This window comes from Hermetia illucens, chromosome 4, assembly GCF_905115235.1.
Source record: "Hermetia illucens chromosome 4, iHerIll2.2.curated.20191125, whole genome shotgun sequence".
In the NCBI taxonomy this organism is placed as follows: domain Eukaryota; kingdom Metazoa; phylum Arthropoda; class Insecta; order Diptera; family Stratiomyidae; genus Hermetia; species Hermetia illucens.
Window position 1 is genome coordinate 150,266,674 of NC_051852.1, and position 17,914 is coordinate 150,284,587.

At 40.2% G+C, this 17,914-nt stretch overlaps 1 protein-coding gene across 7 annotated transcripts in view; it reads right to left on the reverse strand.

The window, feature by feature from the left end:
• Window positions 1–17,914, reverse strand: part of LOC119656020 (calpain-A) — a 118,754-nt gene that overhangs the window by 33,995 nt on the left and 66,845 nt on the right. For 3 of the 7 annotated variants that reach the window (XM_038062273.1, XM_038062274.1, XM_038062272.1), the window contains exons 1-2: window positions 6,750–7,232; window positions 34–210 (exon numbers count right to left, since the gene is read on the reverse strand). In XM_038062273.1, coding sequence (XP_037918201.1) covers window positions 34–210; window positions 6,750–7,217 — 645 coding nt within the window. In that variant the 5' untranslated portion in view covers window positions 7,218–7,232. Of the gene's footprint in view, window positions 1–33; window positions 211–6,749; window positions 7,233–15,393; window positions 15,617–17,914 lie in introns of those variants that run through there. The other 4 variants (XM_038062275.1, XM_038062276.1, XM_038062277.1 and 1 more) reach the window with 2 other exon arrangements.

A 17,914-nucleotide genomic window follows, 5' to 3' on the forward strand; every position in this document is an offset into this window, starting at 1 on the left:
ATCTTCCCAAAAGGACTATTTATGAAAACTTACACTAGGTCGTAGCCATTCGTAGTATCGGTCAGGTCGTCGTGAAAACATAAGGGAGGAATTTTCTGCCGGGAACTCCGGGTCCTCGAAAAGTGAACCGCTCGCCAAACATTGACTCCGAATCGTGTGAAAGTCTTGAACATCGCCGCGAGATCGTAGACCACTTGCTTTTTCGCCAAGCTGTGAAAATGTAAATGAGTTTACTATTAGTATCGGTATATGCACATTTTGTTAACTTTTTTAAAGTAACCACATTTTATTGACCCTTTTTAATATACAGTAGAATCCGTTTATTAAGATCTCGTTACAACGGCCAACCGTTAGAAGCTGGTAAATGAAATGTAGCCCTCGTGAGGCAATTCGGTATGTCTCATTCTAAAATATCGACGATAACGGAAAATAAAGGTAAAGTAGAATCCTTGTTTAATGCTAATATTTTAAAAGCTAAACGTGTGTGGACATCCACTCAACAACAAGTAGATCAAGCACTATTATAGTGGTTTAAGCTTCAGCGTAACCGGGGGTAAATGGACCCCTGCTTCAAGAAAAAGCTAACCTTTTTGCTCAAGAGTTGAATATCCCTGATTTCAAGTGCGCAATGAGTTGGATAAACCATTCTAAAGTAAGAAAAGCTGCAGACGGAGAAGGATAAAGGCGAGTCTCCAGTGCCTAAAAACGGGACAAATTAGACAAACTGGTCCTCCAGGTTGGGAGTTGGATAGGGCTGACAACCCTATACGGAAAACAACTTGTTACGAAGCTTCGGAAGGATCCCTGGACTGGACTGACAGCACAACGACAACGGAATAACAACTTGCGCATTTTCTCATGGAACACACTCCAGGTACAGAGATAGAGCTACCAAGCAGCTAGCCAATACCCTGTCCCGATATAAGGCTGATGTAATAGCGTTGCAGGAGATGCGTTGGGCAGGGACCGTTTCCTGGAGAAGAGCCACTATACCATATATTATAGTGGCCATACAGTAGACCAGGTGCTCGGAGTAGCACAGTCCTCCGTGACACCTATAAGGGGGAAATGGATGCTGCAATAACCGCAGTCAACAGAGATCCTGGAGATGAAGCATCAACAAATGATCTTCACAATCACCTGAAGAACGTTATTATAAATAGTACCACAAGCATACTTCGCCCCAGTCGCAAAAGGAGTCAGAACAGCTGGTTTGACGATGAATGTAAACTGGCAACGGAAAGGGAGAATGCCGCATACCGAGTAATGTTACATTCTCGAAGGGCGCGGGTACACGCAGAGACTTATCACGAACTCCGGCGAACGAAGAAGCGACTTCACAGATGGAAAAAGGAAGCCTGGGAGAACCAACAGATCTGTGAACTCGAAAAGCACAGGAAGCAACCGCACCAGGCGCGCAAATTTTACCAACAAGTCAGCATGATGAAGCCTTACACACCTCGATGCTCATCCTACCGAGACAAAGAGGGAAATCTGATTTCCGACAGAATGAGCATATTGGAGCGACAGATTGAGTACTTTGATGAACTGCTCAACAGCCGGAAGAGCGGCCAGTTAGAGGTCACGCCAACTGAAGACGACGGACAAATGCTGACACCATCAAGTATAGAAGAAACAGTCCGTGTAATTCATCGGCTTAAAAATCATAAGCCGCCAGGAGCCGATGGAATTACAGCCGAATTGGTTAAATATGGAGGCGACCAACTGCACCAAGCACTGTATCAACTTACGTTCAATATCTGGGACACCGAAACAATGCCTGACGACTGGCAACGAGGCATTATCTGTTTCATACATAAAAAGGGAGATATCGCGCAGTGCAGCAATTAAAGAGGTATCACGTTGTTGAGTACCATCTATAAAATATTCTTCGCTATCTTGCTAGGTCGGATAGCACTGGCCCATACCAAAGAGGCTTCACTTCAGGTAAATCAGCAACAGATCAGATTTTCTCTCTGCGGCAAGTCAAGGAAAAACTGTTGGAAAATGGACATCAGTTGCACCATCTTTTCATCGACTTTAAGGCCACCTATGTTAGTATAGCCAGGGTAAAACTATACCCAGTACGATGAAATTGATAACACTGGCTAGGCTGACCCGATAAAAGCAGCAGAATCACTCTCGAGACCATTCGACATCAACAACGATCTAAGACAAGGGGATGCTCTATTATGCGTCCTCTTTAACCTGGGCCTGGACAAAATGATCCGTAAGTTGAGGTAAATGAGAGGAGCACGATCTTCTTTAAGTCCACCCAACTACTGGCTTATGATGACGATATTGACATTATGGGAAATACGACCCGAGACGTACAAACTGCCTTTATTCAGATCGAGCAGGCGGCGCGAGATCTTGGGCTGCACATCAATGAAGGCAAGACAAAGTATATGGTGGTAACGTCAGCACCAAAAACCAACTAACTAACAACATCAATTCGTACTGGTCAAACGGGAAGAATAAAGGTAGGAGACTACAGCTTTGAGACCGTTGATAATTTCTCCTGTCTAGGGTCGGAAATCACATTCGATAACAGCTATGACGATGAAATCCGCGCACGGTTGTTGGCTGCCAACAGAGCCTATTTCACCTTACAAAAACTGTTCCGCTCGAAACGTCTTACCATAACGTCAAAGCTCTTACTGTAACAAGACAATGATCTTGCCAGTCCTCATGTATTCTTCGGAAACTGGGGTTCTTAGCAAGAAAAATTGCGAACTCTTGGCCGCGTTCGAGAGAAGAATCCTCCGAAGAATTTTTGGCCCTCTACATGAGGATGGACGATTCCGTAGCTTACATAACGACGAAATCTATGAGCGATACCATGACCGTGAGGTTGTGGATAAAATCCGACTCAATAGCTTACGGTGGGCGGGTCACTTAATCCGTATGGATGGATCATCCTCATCCTCATCCCGGAAAGTCTATACAGGCAATATCTATGGTAGAAAAGAAGATGAGACAGACCCTGCTTGAGATGGAACGATGGTGTTGGTCAGGACGCCAGACAGCTTCTAGGGACATTGAATCGTTTCGGAGGATGGCTTTTGGAAAAAACGAGGTCTTACATCGTTGTTTGGCGTCGCTACGATTTTTGAAAGTTACAACGGGGAAGTACTTGACACGCTTGTCTAATCTAGTTTAGACGAATTTGAAGAGTCGTTCGTATTATAGATCACGAGGAGGATTGTTTCATCAACCATGAAGGAAGTCCGGCAAAGATGGAAATTGAAGCGATCGTAAGCATGTTAGAAGCGTCTCAACTAATGCACGGTGTCAGGTATGTTCGATACATCGGCGATGGGGACAGTAACACTTTCAAAGGGATTCTCGATTCGCGGCCGTATGGGAACGAGGTAATTGTAAAAGAAAAGAGTGCGTCGGTCACGTCAAGAAGCGTATGCGGTCGCGACTACGAAAAGAGAAAAATGAAAATAAAGGTGTTGGTGGAAAGGGCAAGGTGAAGCTTATTGGACAGCTCACAAAATTCTATGCCATTTGGGCCTCTTTGGAGCACTGCTCTTCATCGGATGAAAACCCCTAACACTCCAAATGCCCCCCCCCCCTCCCGCACAAAGATAGTTGGTGCAATTGGCGTCAGGCCAAGGCCAAGGAAACTTTGGAGACTTTCAAGCATGACAGAGTGCCCATAAATCCATCAATCGTCAAACTACTGAAACTGATTTATGAAAGTCTCTCATCAGATGATTTACTGGAAAGATGTTTAGGCGTCCATACCCAAAATAACAATTAGTCGCTCAACGGCTGTATTTGGAGCTTGTGTCGCAAACATTTGCATTTCAACGAAAGACTTCCATTGATTCTACAAATTATGGAAGTCATGGGGATCACCTTGGGATCTCACGCTAAAACGTACGCCGCTCGATTCGACGAAAATCGCATAGACCGCTCGGAGCGCAGTCAGTGACGTAGCAAAGAGGACCAGGATTGAGCAGAGGGAGAGGAATGTGGCCAACTTGGAGCAAATTCGGGACGAGGGTGAACTTTACGGCCTTGGCAAAGCAGATTAATATGTAAGTTCGCGAATCAAGTTTTAGACCGTTTTTTACCTCTTGGTAGATAACTGTCCTATACATCCTCATATTGCTGACTTCAGAAGCGTAACTCTGACGTTTCTGCCTCCTAACAGCACTGCAGTATTACAACCCATGGATCAAGGGATTATGAGAGCTCTAAAATCAAACTTTCGTAAAAATTTTATCCACAAAATGATCGAGTGTCTTAACAATGGAGCCAGCGTTGAGTACCCAAAAATTACGGTTCTCGATGGTATTTTGATGATTCACGATGCCTGGACCAAACTCAGGCAAAGGGCCACTTTTAGCTGTTATACACACGCTTGATTTGTTCTAGCCACTGTATCATGACCTTAAATGCAGATGAATTTGACAAAGAAGATGACTTACCGCTGCGCGTTTGGGCAGGGGCTATTGATAATCAAGTACTTATAACAAACGAGGATCTTGACCAACATGTGCGTATGACGCTCTTGTCAGATACGAAGAAAATGTCATCGCCAACAGGCAAGATAGTGACGAAACCGAGGAGAGTGATTGGATTCCGACTGCGTCTGAATATTAACAACGTTGCAAAAAGTTCTTAGTGAAAAACAAAAATCGGCTACAAACAAACGAAAGTTACAGACTTTTTAATTAAATAAATACACAAATGACTTGATGTTGGACTGGACCAAATGGGGAGCAACTTACACCCTCTTTTTTTGGTCTACGGACCCCTTGTTTAGGGCTTAGCACCCAAACTTTAAAAATATTAGGTGACGGTTTTACGGTTTTTACCAGAGCAGAGGCAAATCGTCAGGCGCTGCCTCACCTCTGCGGCGAAGTCTTTCTTGAGGATAGGCCATAGGGCTTTTAGCCCTGCTAAGGTTTTTGAAAGGATGGAATTTACTTGGGGCACGGATGATAAGCGGGTATTAAGGGTTATTCCCAAAAATTTAGTGGATTAGACGGAGGGAATGGTGGATGTTCCGATTTTGATAGTGAGGTTGCGGGTGTTGGCTAGCATCTCGCGGTTAGGGATTGGCGATCGGACAGGTAATCCAGGATAAGTCTGCATAGCTGCGGGTGGAATTTGAATGTGTGGGAGCGTTTCTAGATGAGGCCTTCGTGCCAGACCGCGTCGAAGGCTTTCTGGATATCGAGGAGGCAAGCGGTGGTGGGGATGTTGTTGTTTAACTAGGAGAGGATGTCAGTTTTGAGGACTAGGAGGGCGTGTGAGGTGGCGTGGCGACGCCTGTTGGCAAACTTGGATGGGGGAATAATGGTGTGGTCGATGATGTGTTGGAGCATGATATTTTAGTGTCTTTCACTTTACTCACGCAATATTCGCACTGGGAATCGTGCACCACTTAATTTATGAGCACCTAAACTGATCAAATGTCGATGCCAAATCCGTTTCGAGACAAATGCAGGTTGAAATATGGCAAACCAAAGAGCTGTTCAAGTGACTGGTAAAAACTTATTTATTTTTTTTTCAACTTTTGGGTTTCTAACAAAGAAAAACGTGTTCTAGCCTTGAGTCGAAGCAGAAGAGAGTGGCTGATTTTTCTCGAGGCCCGTTTGTTAACCAACCAGCGGAACTTTCATCGCTGGCTTTCCCCTCTCGTGGCGAGTTCGAATAAGCCACGGAGAGCGCCGGAGGCGTCATCTTTCTGCTCGCCACAATATCGTGGATGACGTGAACATTTTCGATGTCACGTTGAGGAGGGAGATGGGGCGGTCGCTGCTCAAGGAAGCTGAAGGTTGTTCCCTTTTTAGGATTGGAACGATGTGGGATTCTTTCCATGGAGTGGGAAAGTGTGCTGATAGGAGGCATAGGTTGAAGAGTTGAGAGAGGAAAAGGCTTGCGCATTTTTTTTAGGATGATGATAGGGATGTGGTCTGTACAGTGGGATGTTGTAGGTTGGTGTGGTGGGGTCGGGAATTGGGTTTAAACGAATGGCGTGGTAGCAAGGTTGTGGATGCTTGGCCAGAGCTGAAATTTTTTTTTTTTTAAGGAGCGAACCGCTTTGCTCACGTTGCTCCCAGGGCAGAGGTGAGGCAGCGTCTGACGATTTGCCTCTGTCCTGGTAAGAAACCGTAAAGCCATCTTCACCTAATACACAAATTAATTTACAGCCAAATACACTATTGCTTCTCTGACACACATATGTATTCGCAATGGTCAATTTTCATAAAAGTTTTCTATAATTATAGTGATTTCAATTTCATAGAAATTACCTATTGTGCACTATATAAAATAAAAACAAGCTCAATTTATGCGGTCGCTTTGTGCGTCGTCCGGTTAGTGCAACCGAATTTCGCCGCTACCTTGAAAGTCAGTCTATCCGGATTCTACTGTATAAATCTATTCAAAACGAATGCCTTTGAGCGCAATAAATCTATAATTAGAAATCGTAAAAAACACTGAAATATTAACGTAAAAAATGACAAAGTTCGCCTGAGAATTATGTTCAAAACGACAAGTGCTGATATTGATGCTGATACCCAGAATAAAGCTCAATCTCATGTAAGACAGTTAAGCATACCAAATCGGACAACAATTATTTTACGAAACGGACATTTGAATAAAATAAGCACGGAATACCAATCGATTTCCAATAATTACCCTCCCACCTATTTGCTATTATGATTCACAGAAACAAATAAAAGATACTAATCAGGCTGAATAGGAGCACCAGTTTGTATTACCAAATAAATCGGGAACCCATCGAAGGTCTTCTCGCGTTTTCGTGATATGTTTGACACCGGTCTGATTTGTTTGCTGGTCAACTTTGAACTACTATCCACCGAAGGTTTCTTTGCATCCTTCGGTTTTACTGCAACTACAGTAGGTTTAGTAGGAATTTTACGTGGTTCAGAACGTCTCCAATCATCTGGTTGATCTTCATCAATTAATGGGATATCAGCCGTTACATACGTCCCCACTGAAGTAAAGGGCGTTGATTGCGGAATCCGTTCTAATCCTGGACCGGAAAATCGCTTCAATTCACACTTTTGCTCGCAAGGATGTATATCTTGTGACACCGGATAAACTTTTTGTTTCACAAAAATCTTACGAACTGAAATTCTTTTATCACGAGTACTGCTCGATAATTTTGTTGGAGGTGAGTTCGGAAAGTTCGCCATGGCACTGGCTGTTGAATTTATCGCAATCATTTTTACCAAATATGATTAAAATTCAGACCAGTTAGGTTGATATCGAATATTTATAACTTCCGTTTCAGATAGCACATATGAAATGAACTTTGTGGTCTTTTTTTCTAAAATAACCAGGACGAAATAAGAAGACCGAACCGTCCATGGTTACTATTCGAGTGAAACTATTGAATCGAATGAAAGGTATGGACAACGTTGTATCCTTATTCCAACAAGTTGCACCGGTGGACATGGAATTCATATAGACTAGGACAACCACTAGAAGGTTATTACCGAGACCAATTTGGAGTGGTATCCCACTGTTGGACATTAACCAGTAATTATGTAGATATGGTGTGTGTGCATGATTAAAATAGGTAGTAATGTATGACATGCTTCAGGTGGAAGTGCTCTTTAGGGGAAGGCGATTTTACTTGAGGTGGGGGTAGGACAATTTTTTCACATAAAACGCACATTGTGGCACAAATTTGACATCTCACGTTCATAAATAAACACTTTACCAAATTACACATAAAAATTATCATTTGCTATTTTTCCCACACTTTGTACTAAAACACAATTACTGGAACCATTCGCACAGTTTTCAATGTCACAAATTTGGAACAATGGAGGAAACCCACTCTCACTTCTGCAAACCTGTACATTGCTTCCTACTCCTGCTTAGTTCTTTCGTATTTTGGAATTTCATTTTGATAAATCGTTTATGTGTCTCTGGACACTCTTGGGTGAGCGCTGGGTCACATTAGAATACACTCCAAATGCTACTAATAAGGACACACCCTCAGATAAAAGCCTATCCCACCAAAAGGAATGTTGGCATAGACTCTTTAATATACTTGTCGAACTCCTTCTCATTTGTTTATATGATTTCGCACGCAAAGGTCTTTGCCACGAGATTTATACCACGAGGTCGAAACTGGGATATACATTTTGTTTAGCTAGGATATGTCCATTATAAGATTTCATGTAGAAAAGATGGAAATCGATTGTCTCGTTAGTTGGAAATAGTGTTGAAAAGATAAAAGAGAGAGCGATTGATTATCCTTTTCAACGTCGAGACGTTTATGACATGTTTACGATATTTTTTTCTATTTTTAATTTAAAAGTATTTAGTAGAAGTAAGAAGGCGTGGAAGAGGACATTAAAGTTATTCTTAGATTGCGGCTCTTTTTTCAACTTTCTTGACTTGATTTAATATCTTCATTTTGTTAACTAAGCCTAACTGGAGCCTTTGATTAAGCTATGATAGTTACAATAAAAAATTCAATCCAGAAGGAGCAGAAAGGCTCGTTCAACTTTGTCAGCGGAAAAATAACAAAGATAAAAGGTGAGTGCTAGAAACGTAAGTAGTCCCCAACTGCCAAGTGTCAGTTCCTTCGCTGCTTCCAGTGCCCCAAAGCCCAGAAAGGCAAACGTTCCACCAATTTTCGCATGTAATAGTAATGCTATGAAGCTGCTGAAATCGCCAAAGGACAACGGCTTAAAGAAAACCATAAAAAAACATGAATCCTCACTTTTGCAGAGTCCACAGGGAACGACGCCATTTTTTCGCTCATGAATGAGGAGGACCTGACGTCACTTCAAGGACCTTTAAATCCTGGAGAGTGGAAGTCATTTCAGAGCAATAACTTTTGAAAGTTCGCTTGGTTGCAAGAATCCCTCGCTCCCTGTCAAATCTCAATCTAAATTTTATAACCACCTTGAGCCCTCCCAAGAGTTAACTGAAATTTTCAAGGTGAAATCCATCCGTCACGTAAAAATTACACATGAAAGGGGGAAACCCGTGGAGAAAGTTGTAGTGTCCCTGGCTTTACATTTTGTTTTATGATGGCGCCAAAGTTCAGGGGATGCCCAATGATGCTATAAAGCTATAGCACAGCCTTGGCGATGAGAAAGGAAGTTAGGGGTTGGAATGGGGAAAGAGTTGAGCGTGAAGGAAGTGGCGATGCACTCCTTGCCTAAACATCTGTATGTTGTAGTCATACGGGAAAACAGAGGATGGTAGTCTGTTCCACATTCGTATAGTTCGAGGTAAGGAAGGATTCGTAGTATGACCCTTAGAGTATGGGGAGGGGACCGACAACTTAGTCGGGTGTTGCGTTTGGGAGATGCTCTGCAAGGGTTAAGACCTGATATTTCCTGGGAGCAGTGACCGTTATAATAACGATAGAGGAGAGAAAGACATCCAACTGTCTGTACTCAAGGAGCTCAATTTGTGATGAAGAACATTTTTTACAACGATTCAGAAACTCCAAACATTTCATCGCATTTTTCGCAATGCCGAAAATATGGTCGATCCAGCTGAGCTTATTAAAGATGTTAATACCCAGTATGTTGAGTGAGGAAGAGTCGGGAATATGGTATTTCCACCATTGACAAGAACAGATTGTGAGGAGGGGTTTTAGAACTGAACACGATTTGCTTTGCCCCAAGCAATAAAAGACGATATTTCCTCATTCAATGATTCAAACATGCGCTCCCGATTGACACGCAATGTACTACGACGAGAATCAGCCAGTAAATGAAACGAATACGCGAAGTCAAGGGTCCTGTCATCAGTAAAGCTGTGGATTGGATTGAAAGTGCTACCTAGAGGGTGGGTGACAGAACAGTACCTTGAAGTGCCCTGGCATTTTGGGTATGAAGTTCTGATTCAACATCGTCCAATACAACTCGAATGAAACGGCCACCGAGGAAGCTTTCAGTCTATTTGACGAGCTTGTCATCAACACCAAATAAATTTGACATCGAAATATCAAGGGCAACAACTTTGGCCTCTCCGTGATTATGAAGACAATGATTCCATTTTTCTGTGAAAAATGTCATCAAGTCACCGGTCGAGCGCATAGAACGAAACCCGTATTGCTTGCCGTTGATAATGTGGTTTGAATCAAGATAGGCCATTAATTTAGATTTGATAAGTTTTTGAAAAACTTTTGACAGAATTGAAGTTGATGCAATTGGTCGGTAGTTAGAGGGATCCCAAGACTCTCTTTTTTTAGGTATGGGCTGGGCATGACCAATTTTCTAAGCCGATGGAAAGATATCCTGAGCGTAAGATGAAAAAGTTTGCACAGAGGTCTAGCCAGAGAAGCGGTGCAGCTTTTTAGAACTATGGACGAGATATCATCATGAGTGGCAGATTTGACTTGGCTAATAATTCCCTTGTGCGAAAATGCAAAGGTCCTTGATGAGAATCGCAATTTTGTATGTTAGGATAGCTCTGCGAAGAAGGTGGAAGAAAAGAAAAGAACCATTAGTTGCCGTAAGTTATGAGACTCACACAGAACTCAACATGTCTTCCCACCAGGCTTGTGGTAGCTGAAAATCTGAGTCGCTACACATATACACGTTGAAATCGCCCGCAATGACGATTTCAGACAAGGAGAATTGTTGCGTCAAATTATCCAATGTTAGAAGAGAGTGCGTCAAAGAAACGTACAGCATCGGCATCAAACGAATTAGGGCTCCGATATAAGAAACAGAGAAATATGGTGTGCTTCGAGAGATTAATTCCAATCCAGGCGTAAGTGAACCCCGGATTAGCGATGGAGAAGGGCACATCATTACGAACATAAAAAGCAATCCCTCTTTCGAGAGAGAAAAGAGGCGCTAAGTGGTAACCAGGGACGTGGTACTGGTTAATATCAGTATATGAGCTAACCTTAGTTTCACCTGTTGCAAAAATAGGCGGTTTACGGGCAATCAAGTGCACATATAAAAAATTCTCCTTTATTCCGCGAATGTTACAAAATTGACACAAAATTCCTGCGTCATAATTCTATTAGAAAATAAATAGATATAAAAAATATATAATACTAGAACAACAAATGCATAGAACGACTGCAACGTATGCAGATTGGTTATGCTGTGGCCACCTACAAATGAGTGCAAGATTTTGTTAGCCTTGTTCAATGATAAGCCGATGATAGATTGTATTTGCTAATATGCAGCATTTCATCTTTTACCCACGTTTTAGCACCCCTTAGTCACTCCAATATGTTCATTTCAATTTCAATTCCGACATTTACCTATATTAAAAACTTAATTTTTAAAGTGACCGTTTTATTTTATTTTTCATAATTTTGTTTACGAAAACTTACCACCCTACTTTGCTAAAAAACAATTCTCTAACATTACGAAAGAATCGTTGACCTTTTGATTTTACATAGGTCTACTCATGCTGCATATTATTAAATGCAATCCTAACGCTTGATGATGAATGTATGTTCTCTGTCTGAATTTTTAGATAAAGGAGACATGAAGATGGAATAGGTTTTTCTCGATTTCTCCTCCTCCTCTCTAATCCGCGTAAATTATGTATCCTCGTGTGGAACGCCTACGACGAAATCTCCGCGTCGCTGCAACTGTAGTCTAACAAGGCACCCTAAAAGCTATCGCGGGTGTTCAGCTTACAGTTGCCTAAATCCAAAGGCAACTGAGGAACCTTCGATGAAGTAAACGGTAGGGGTCGCAGAGCTTGACTATCATACACACAAGCCGCTAAGAAGTCTCCGTCCAAAGCAGCGGCTCAACCGGATTCCAAGCAGCCAAACAATGACTTCCGTCAATTAGTTGAAGCGCATCAAAACACCTGCTACTCGATGGCGACTTCGATTCGAGGGATATCTTCTGGAGCGACAAGGAAGTCAATATAAAAGGAAAAGCCTTGATAAATGGATTCACGACCCTTTTCCTTCATTAATTTTCACACGAGTTTGCCAGATAAACCGACAAGACCGAGCAACCAGTCCATCATCGACTAATTCCTTTTGTCTCATGTAACCAAATAAATCCTGTAAACCATCACCAGGTATGTCTGGCCATTTCGCAGTTGAACTGCAATAGCGAGTCTTAACTGTTACCATACCCTTCGTTTATACAGATCGGTCAAATTCAAATCAGACTTAGTGTATAAGCTGAACTTGAAAAATTCATAATCCACAACTTGTCAAACGAAAAAATCGACGAAGCTACAAATTTGGCTACAGAAGCCATCATCGCTGCCACACACAGAAATACCAAGCTGGCAAAAGTCGATGACTTCAAATATAGCTCACGATGTCATATGATATTACATATGAAAGTCGAACATAGGTATGTATATGGCGACACTTCAAACGCACTTCCCTGAAATATAGAAATGCGATCAATATAGGACAAAGAACGCTTTGTATTTCATGGGTTAGTTGCCCAGAGTACAATTATTAATACTTTTCAGAATATAAACATGAAGCTTCGATCCTCTTGGGAACCTGCATAAACCTTTGTGCAGTGATGTTAGAAAAGTACAAGTCCTTATCGAATCATTTAAGACTCAGCTCAATATCCCTCCGCCACGAATTGGTCCAATCTTAACTGTGATTGAAGCAAGAATTAAAAATTTTCTCTTTTTAGTTGCGAACACTACAGTCAAAGAAATGAGTTCGCAACATTTTTGAGACTTCCATACCTCACTGCCTTAACTCAAAACCAAGACCGCAAAAATACCAAACGGACCGTTAAAAATGATCCATATTAGCATTGCGGTTAATTTCCATTTACAATCGCAGCAAATATTCAAAAAGCTTAGAGCTTAATGTTGGAAGATGTCCCTTTTGACTAAGAAATAGCTTCCAGAAATGATTGAGGTATCACTTACAATCATTTTGACAATCTTGGATGACCATTTTAATAAGATGGATACTAAAAATGCTCACACTGCATCAGTAATAGCGACGAGTTAATTTTACCGTAGCCTTATAAGGTGCAACTGAAGCATCCTGCATGACCGTCTTAGGAATATGGGTATCAAAAATGTTCAAAACGTACCAGATACAGGTTTGCTGAAGTTTTCGAACCTCAGTAGTGAGAACAGAGGAGACATTTTAGACGGTGTTCTTACGGGAGATCAAACTTGAGTTCATCATTATAAAACTGATTCTAAAAAAAAACTTCATGGCACACAATCACCAAAGAAGTTCAAGGAATCTTATTGATCGACATATTCTCTCGCTGTTCATCAGTGAAGTCATCGTGCTCAAACCGTAAAAAGAATCAATTTCGTCCGATCAACTACCAAAATTTTGGAAGAAGTATGTGCATGATATCTGCAAATGAACGCGTCACCTGCAGTAAAGCAAAGGATACCAAACGAGTCATTCCTAGCAATTCGGTCCACATTCATCTTTCAACCACATCGGTTATTATTTGGGGTGCCAATCCTTTCTATTTCCTCGAAATACCTGATGAAAGAGACCAAACTCATTTTGGATATTGTCAGATTGAACGGATACACTGACCGCACCATTCCCAGTTTAATCAACAAACGTAATAGAACGCTTCAACGCCAAATGATCACCAAGCTTACTGAGGATCAAGACCCCAAAATGGGAATACCATTGGAATTTAACCAATTTCCCTTTCGTTGAGGCAAATTCTGCGGAAACATGGTTTGAACGTCGTATTCAGCAGCAGGAACAGTCCGCCCAAAACTCTTCTTGAATTAACTAAGGACCCGAACGGTCAAAACAAAAGATTCGTATGACAGATGGGAAGGAAAGTGGAAACAAGTCTCGGAGAGCATCTGCGGATGATATCAAATTTCTTTCGTCTTTGTATGCATGTAGCCCCATCTCTACGAAGGTTTAGAGGAATCAACTTGATAGATCATGGAATTGATATTATCAAAAATGTACAATATTTAGTTAGTCCCTTTCGCTTACAATTGCATTGGATTGAAATTGAGCTGCATTATCACTATCCATTTAATATTGGACAAACAATGACTCCAAAAAGAGAGATAAATCCAAAAAACATGCATTCGTAAAATAGTGATTACATAAATTGTTCGACGTTGAAACATCGTTATGTGTGACATAGTCCATTCTGACCAATGAATTTGGTTCTCGAGCAAGCTTCCTCCACTATAAATCCAGTTCCCCAAATTTCTCATGTGCCAAATTGGGCTAAAATAAACCTTCTTATCGGTTTTCTCCGCGATAAACGGAGTAAACGAAACCGTTCTGTGCAGCCATGACCTTGACAAATCCATGATTTCAGCATAACCTTCAAGGAATAAATGATAAATTTTGCAATTCGAAATACTAAATGGTGAGACGAAATATAATTTAAGGTCCAAGCAAAATATACTTTGATTCAAATAGTGAATGAATCTGGAAGAAATTCTATTATTTATTTACACCACAGGCAGAATGGATACCGATTGGTGATGAGACTGCATGGACGATGATCCCTCAGCTTTGAATCCCGGTTTGATAATAGAATAGATAGAATAATAGAACTGTCAGTAAAAATAGTGACAACAAATAGGGAATAAAATAACACTATGTGAAAACTCATCAAACTTTACTAATATAAGTAAACTGTTTTATAGTCAGTTTGGCAAAGAGCCGGCGGATAAAAACAACTTTACTTACAAACTTCACTTTTTAGATATACTTTTTTAGATAATTGAATATCTCAGGACAAGTTGTAAATGTCATGTTTCAAAAAAACTTAAAATTGACCAAATGGTTGTTAGCTGTTTTTTGAATATGTCAATTTATAGTTCATATAAGAAAGCGTGTTGTACATCGCAGAATATCTTCAATTATATAAATCACTTTAAGATTCATATTAAAATGTCAGTCCATGGTAGGTATTATTGATGTCATGAAGACTTCAGGGCAGGTAATGGTTCAAATAAAGACATAATTAGAGTGAGACCAGTGTAAGACAAAATCATGAGAGCTATGTTAAAGTCATACAAAATAGTAAATTTGTAATTGATATTAGTTTTGAATTGTTCTAATAACGGAGGTATAAAGGGGAACAATTATGCAAATTTAATCCAATATAAATTTACTTGGAAACATAGACCGGTTCATTTTTTCTCACAAAGAAATCAATTTTTTCGGTTAAAGTAATAATAACCTGAGAAGCTGAATATCACTACAGATCAGTAGATTTTGTGCGTATTCAGGAATCATTTAAAATATAATTATTTGTAAACACTTATTACGATAGTCAAGCAAACCGATATTAGCCGCCCGTAAATACATGTGTCGGAAAATACCATATTTTGATAAAATTTAATCGATATTTACTCGATTACGGTTCAGATTATCAGGTAATCTCTACCAACATTTACAATACACACTTTCCATGTTTTTACCAGAAATAACACTTTTCATACCTTTTTGAATCTTCGAATACTTGGCAATATACTCCTAAAATGGCTTTGCACTCTTTGAAAAACATCATCTACAGAATGATCGCACTCATCTGGATCACTTAATAGAGGACCATCATCGTCAGGCATCCTCTCTATTGGGGCAAATTGCTTAATATCAAGACGAATTCGTGAATCTAATCTTCAAAACTTTTGCACTGAACGGATTACTGATAGTATTCTAGGCGGAATGGTACATACTGAACGTTATATTAAAAAATTATATCATATGCTGCCCAATGCCTATGTATTGCATACAGTGATAAGATAAAATGTGTTAAACATGAATGGCACTATAATTCGTTTAATGAGCTTTACAGGGTGCACTGGAGATAAATTTTCGTGACAGAACCAATTATATAAGGGGCTAGTGTTCATAAAAATGTTTATTGGGAATATTTCGATGCTATTCAGCAAATATATGAGTTGAATAGCTATTTAAAACTACTTGGTATAATTTTCAGATTTATTGTGGTATCCATTTAATGGTTTTGAGCTTTAAATAGCAGCTGACAAAAAAGAGCACAAACTCGAGGGTAGATATTCTAACTACGAAAGGGCTTACTTCCTTATGTAATATAGAATGGCCTACCATTGATAAGGTACTGCTCCAAAGCTTCATTAACATATACATATAAATTTCTTGAGTAATTGATATTGATATATAAATTATGAAGAAACTAAAACAAAATGAACCCCCACTTCTTATGGTATTGACGAAATGATATGTTATCATAATGTCATACACGTTTTAGAATGCACGAAACTCCTTTCAAACTTCCCAAAGTTATGCCTTATGTTATCCCTTATATTGTACTTCATGAATTAAAGGGGGATTTCTGGCTAAATTTCTGAAATATGCTAATATACTATTATTTACTTTATTTGTGTAGATATTGGAACGGGATGTATAGTTGCGATTCAAATGATTGTGAGTCTGACGTGGCATTCACCTTTTATTACTTTTTTATTTTCAAATATCAGAAAAACTATTCAGTAATGGTATTTAAGAGAAAAATAGACACAATCTCTTTTTTTTTGTTTAAAAAAAATCAGACAAAGTGTCAGCAGTAGGAAATACGAGGGCTCAAAAAAAAAATAGGAGTCGACATTTTTTTTAAAAGAAAATTAAAGATAAATACATTTAAGTAAACAAGTCAGGAAACCGGAAGCTGGGCCCTTCAGATATGAAAGGTTTTGTTCGCTTCTTCTGTGAGTATATTTGAGTGTAGAACTATCGCATTTGTACTTAGCCCGTTATGTATGTGCATTTAGTATGTCTGACTACACACTTTAGTGTGATATTGATATTTAGTTGCAGTAAATTTACACGGTAAAGTCGTCAACTTTGAGCTACTGTAACTTTGTTACTAATAGTATGATTTTGATCAAACTTGGGGATAATATGCTTCATATTATATTCTACACTATAACTCTGGGATAAACTTAAGGGGGATTTTCATTCAATTTCCCCAAAAATATGGTAATATACTATTATTAACTTAATTTGAGCAAATATCGATATGGAGAGTATTTTGAGGCCTGAACACCATATAGAAGCCACTTTTTGATTTTTTTCAGATTTTTCGCTTGGGTAGTTTCTGAGAATGGGTCCGTTAAAGAAATCAGCACTTTCCATCCCTTCCACTCCCCGCCTTTCTAACAAATATCAAAACTAAGACCTGCTTCGAAAAGTACTAGTCGAGATCTTTCATTTGATTCCCAACATGACTATATTCGGTGAAACAATTTTTTATACCCCCCTTTTGCATATATGGACCCCATCAAATTTCGTGTCAGTTGGTATAGCCGTTTCTGAGAAAAGTGCGTGTGACAGACAGACAGGCAGACAGACATGCGAATCCTAAATGCCTGCAATACAGAGAAACACAGGAGGGTAACGTCGTTCATATCACAGACAGTTACAGATGTCCGGCGTTTAAAAAGCTTCTCGTAAATGAAATTCCTACAGCTGAATTTAAACCATTGCTAGGTAGCTCAGGACCTGCTCTCTCAAAGCGTGCTCGAACATGAAATTGACATTGCCATTATATGCGAATAGTACAAAGACTTCCACAGTGGTGTCTTTGTATCAGACAGAAGCGGCAAAGTGGCAATCTGGACTTGTGGAAACCGAGCGATCGAAAATACGGAGCAATAGGATAGAAGACGGATTCAGACGAGCTAAGGTGGGCGGTATTCACATATTCAGCTGCTACGCTGCGCCGAGCCTCACGCTAGATGAATTCGTACTGATGGTGGAAAAATTAGCTTGCGAAGCAAGCCCCCACAATACAATAATAATAGCTGTCGATTTTAACGCTTGGGCCGAAGATTGGTGTAGTCGCGAAACAAATGCTAGAGGCCGTATATTGCTCGAAGTATTTTCACGTCTGAACGTCGTTCTGGCAAATACTGGCGGCGTCAATACTTTTCGGAGACGGGATCGGTGATAGACCTTACGTTTGTTAGCGATACATTATCT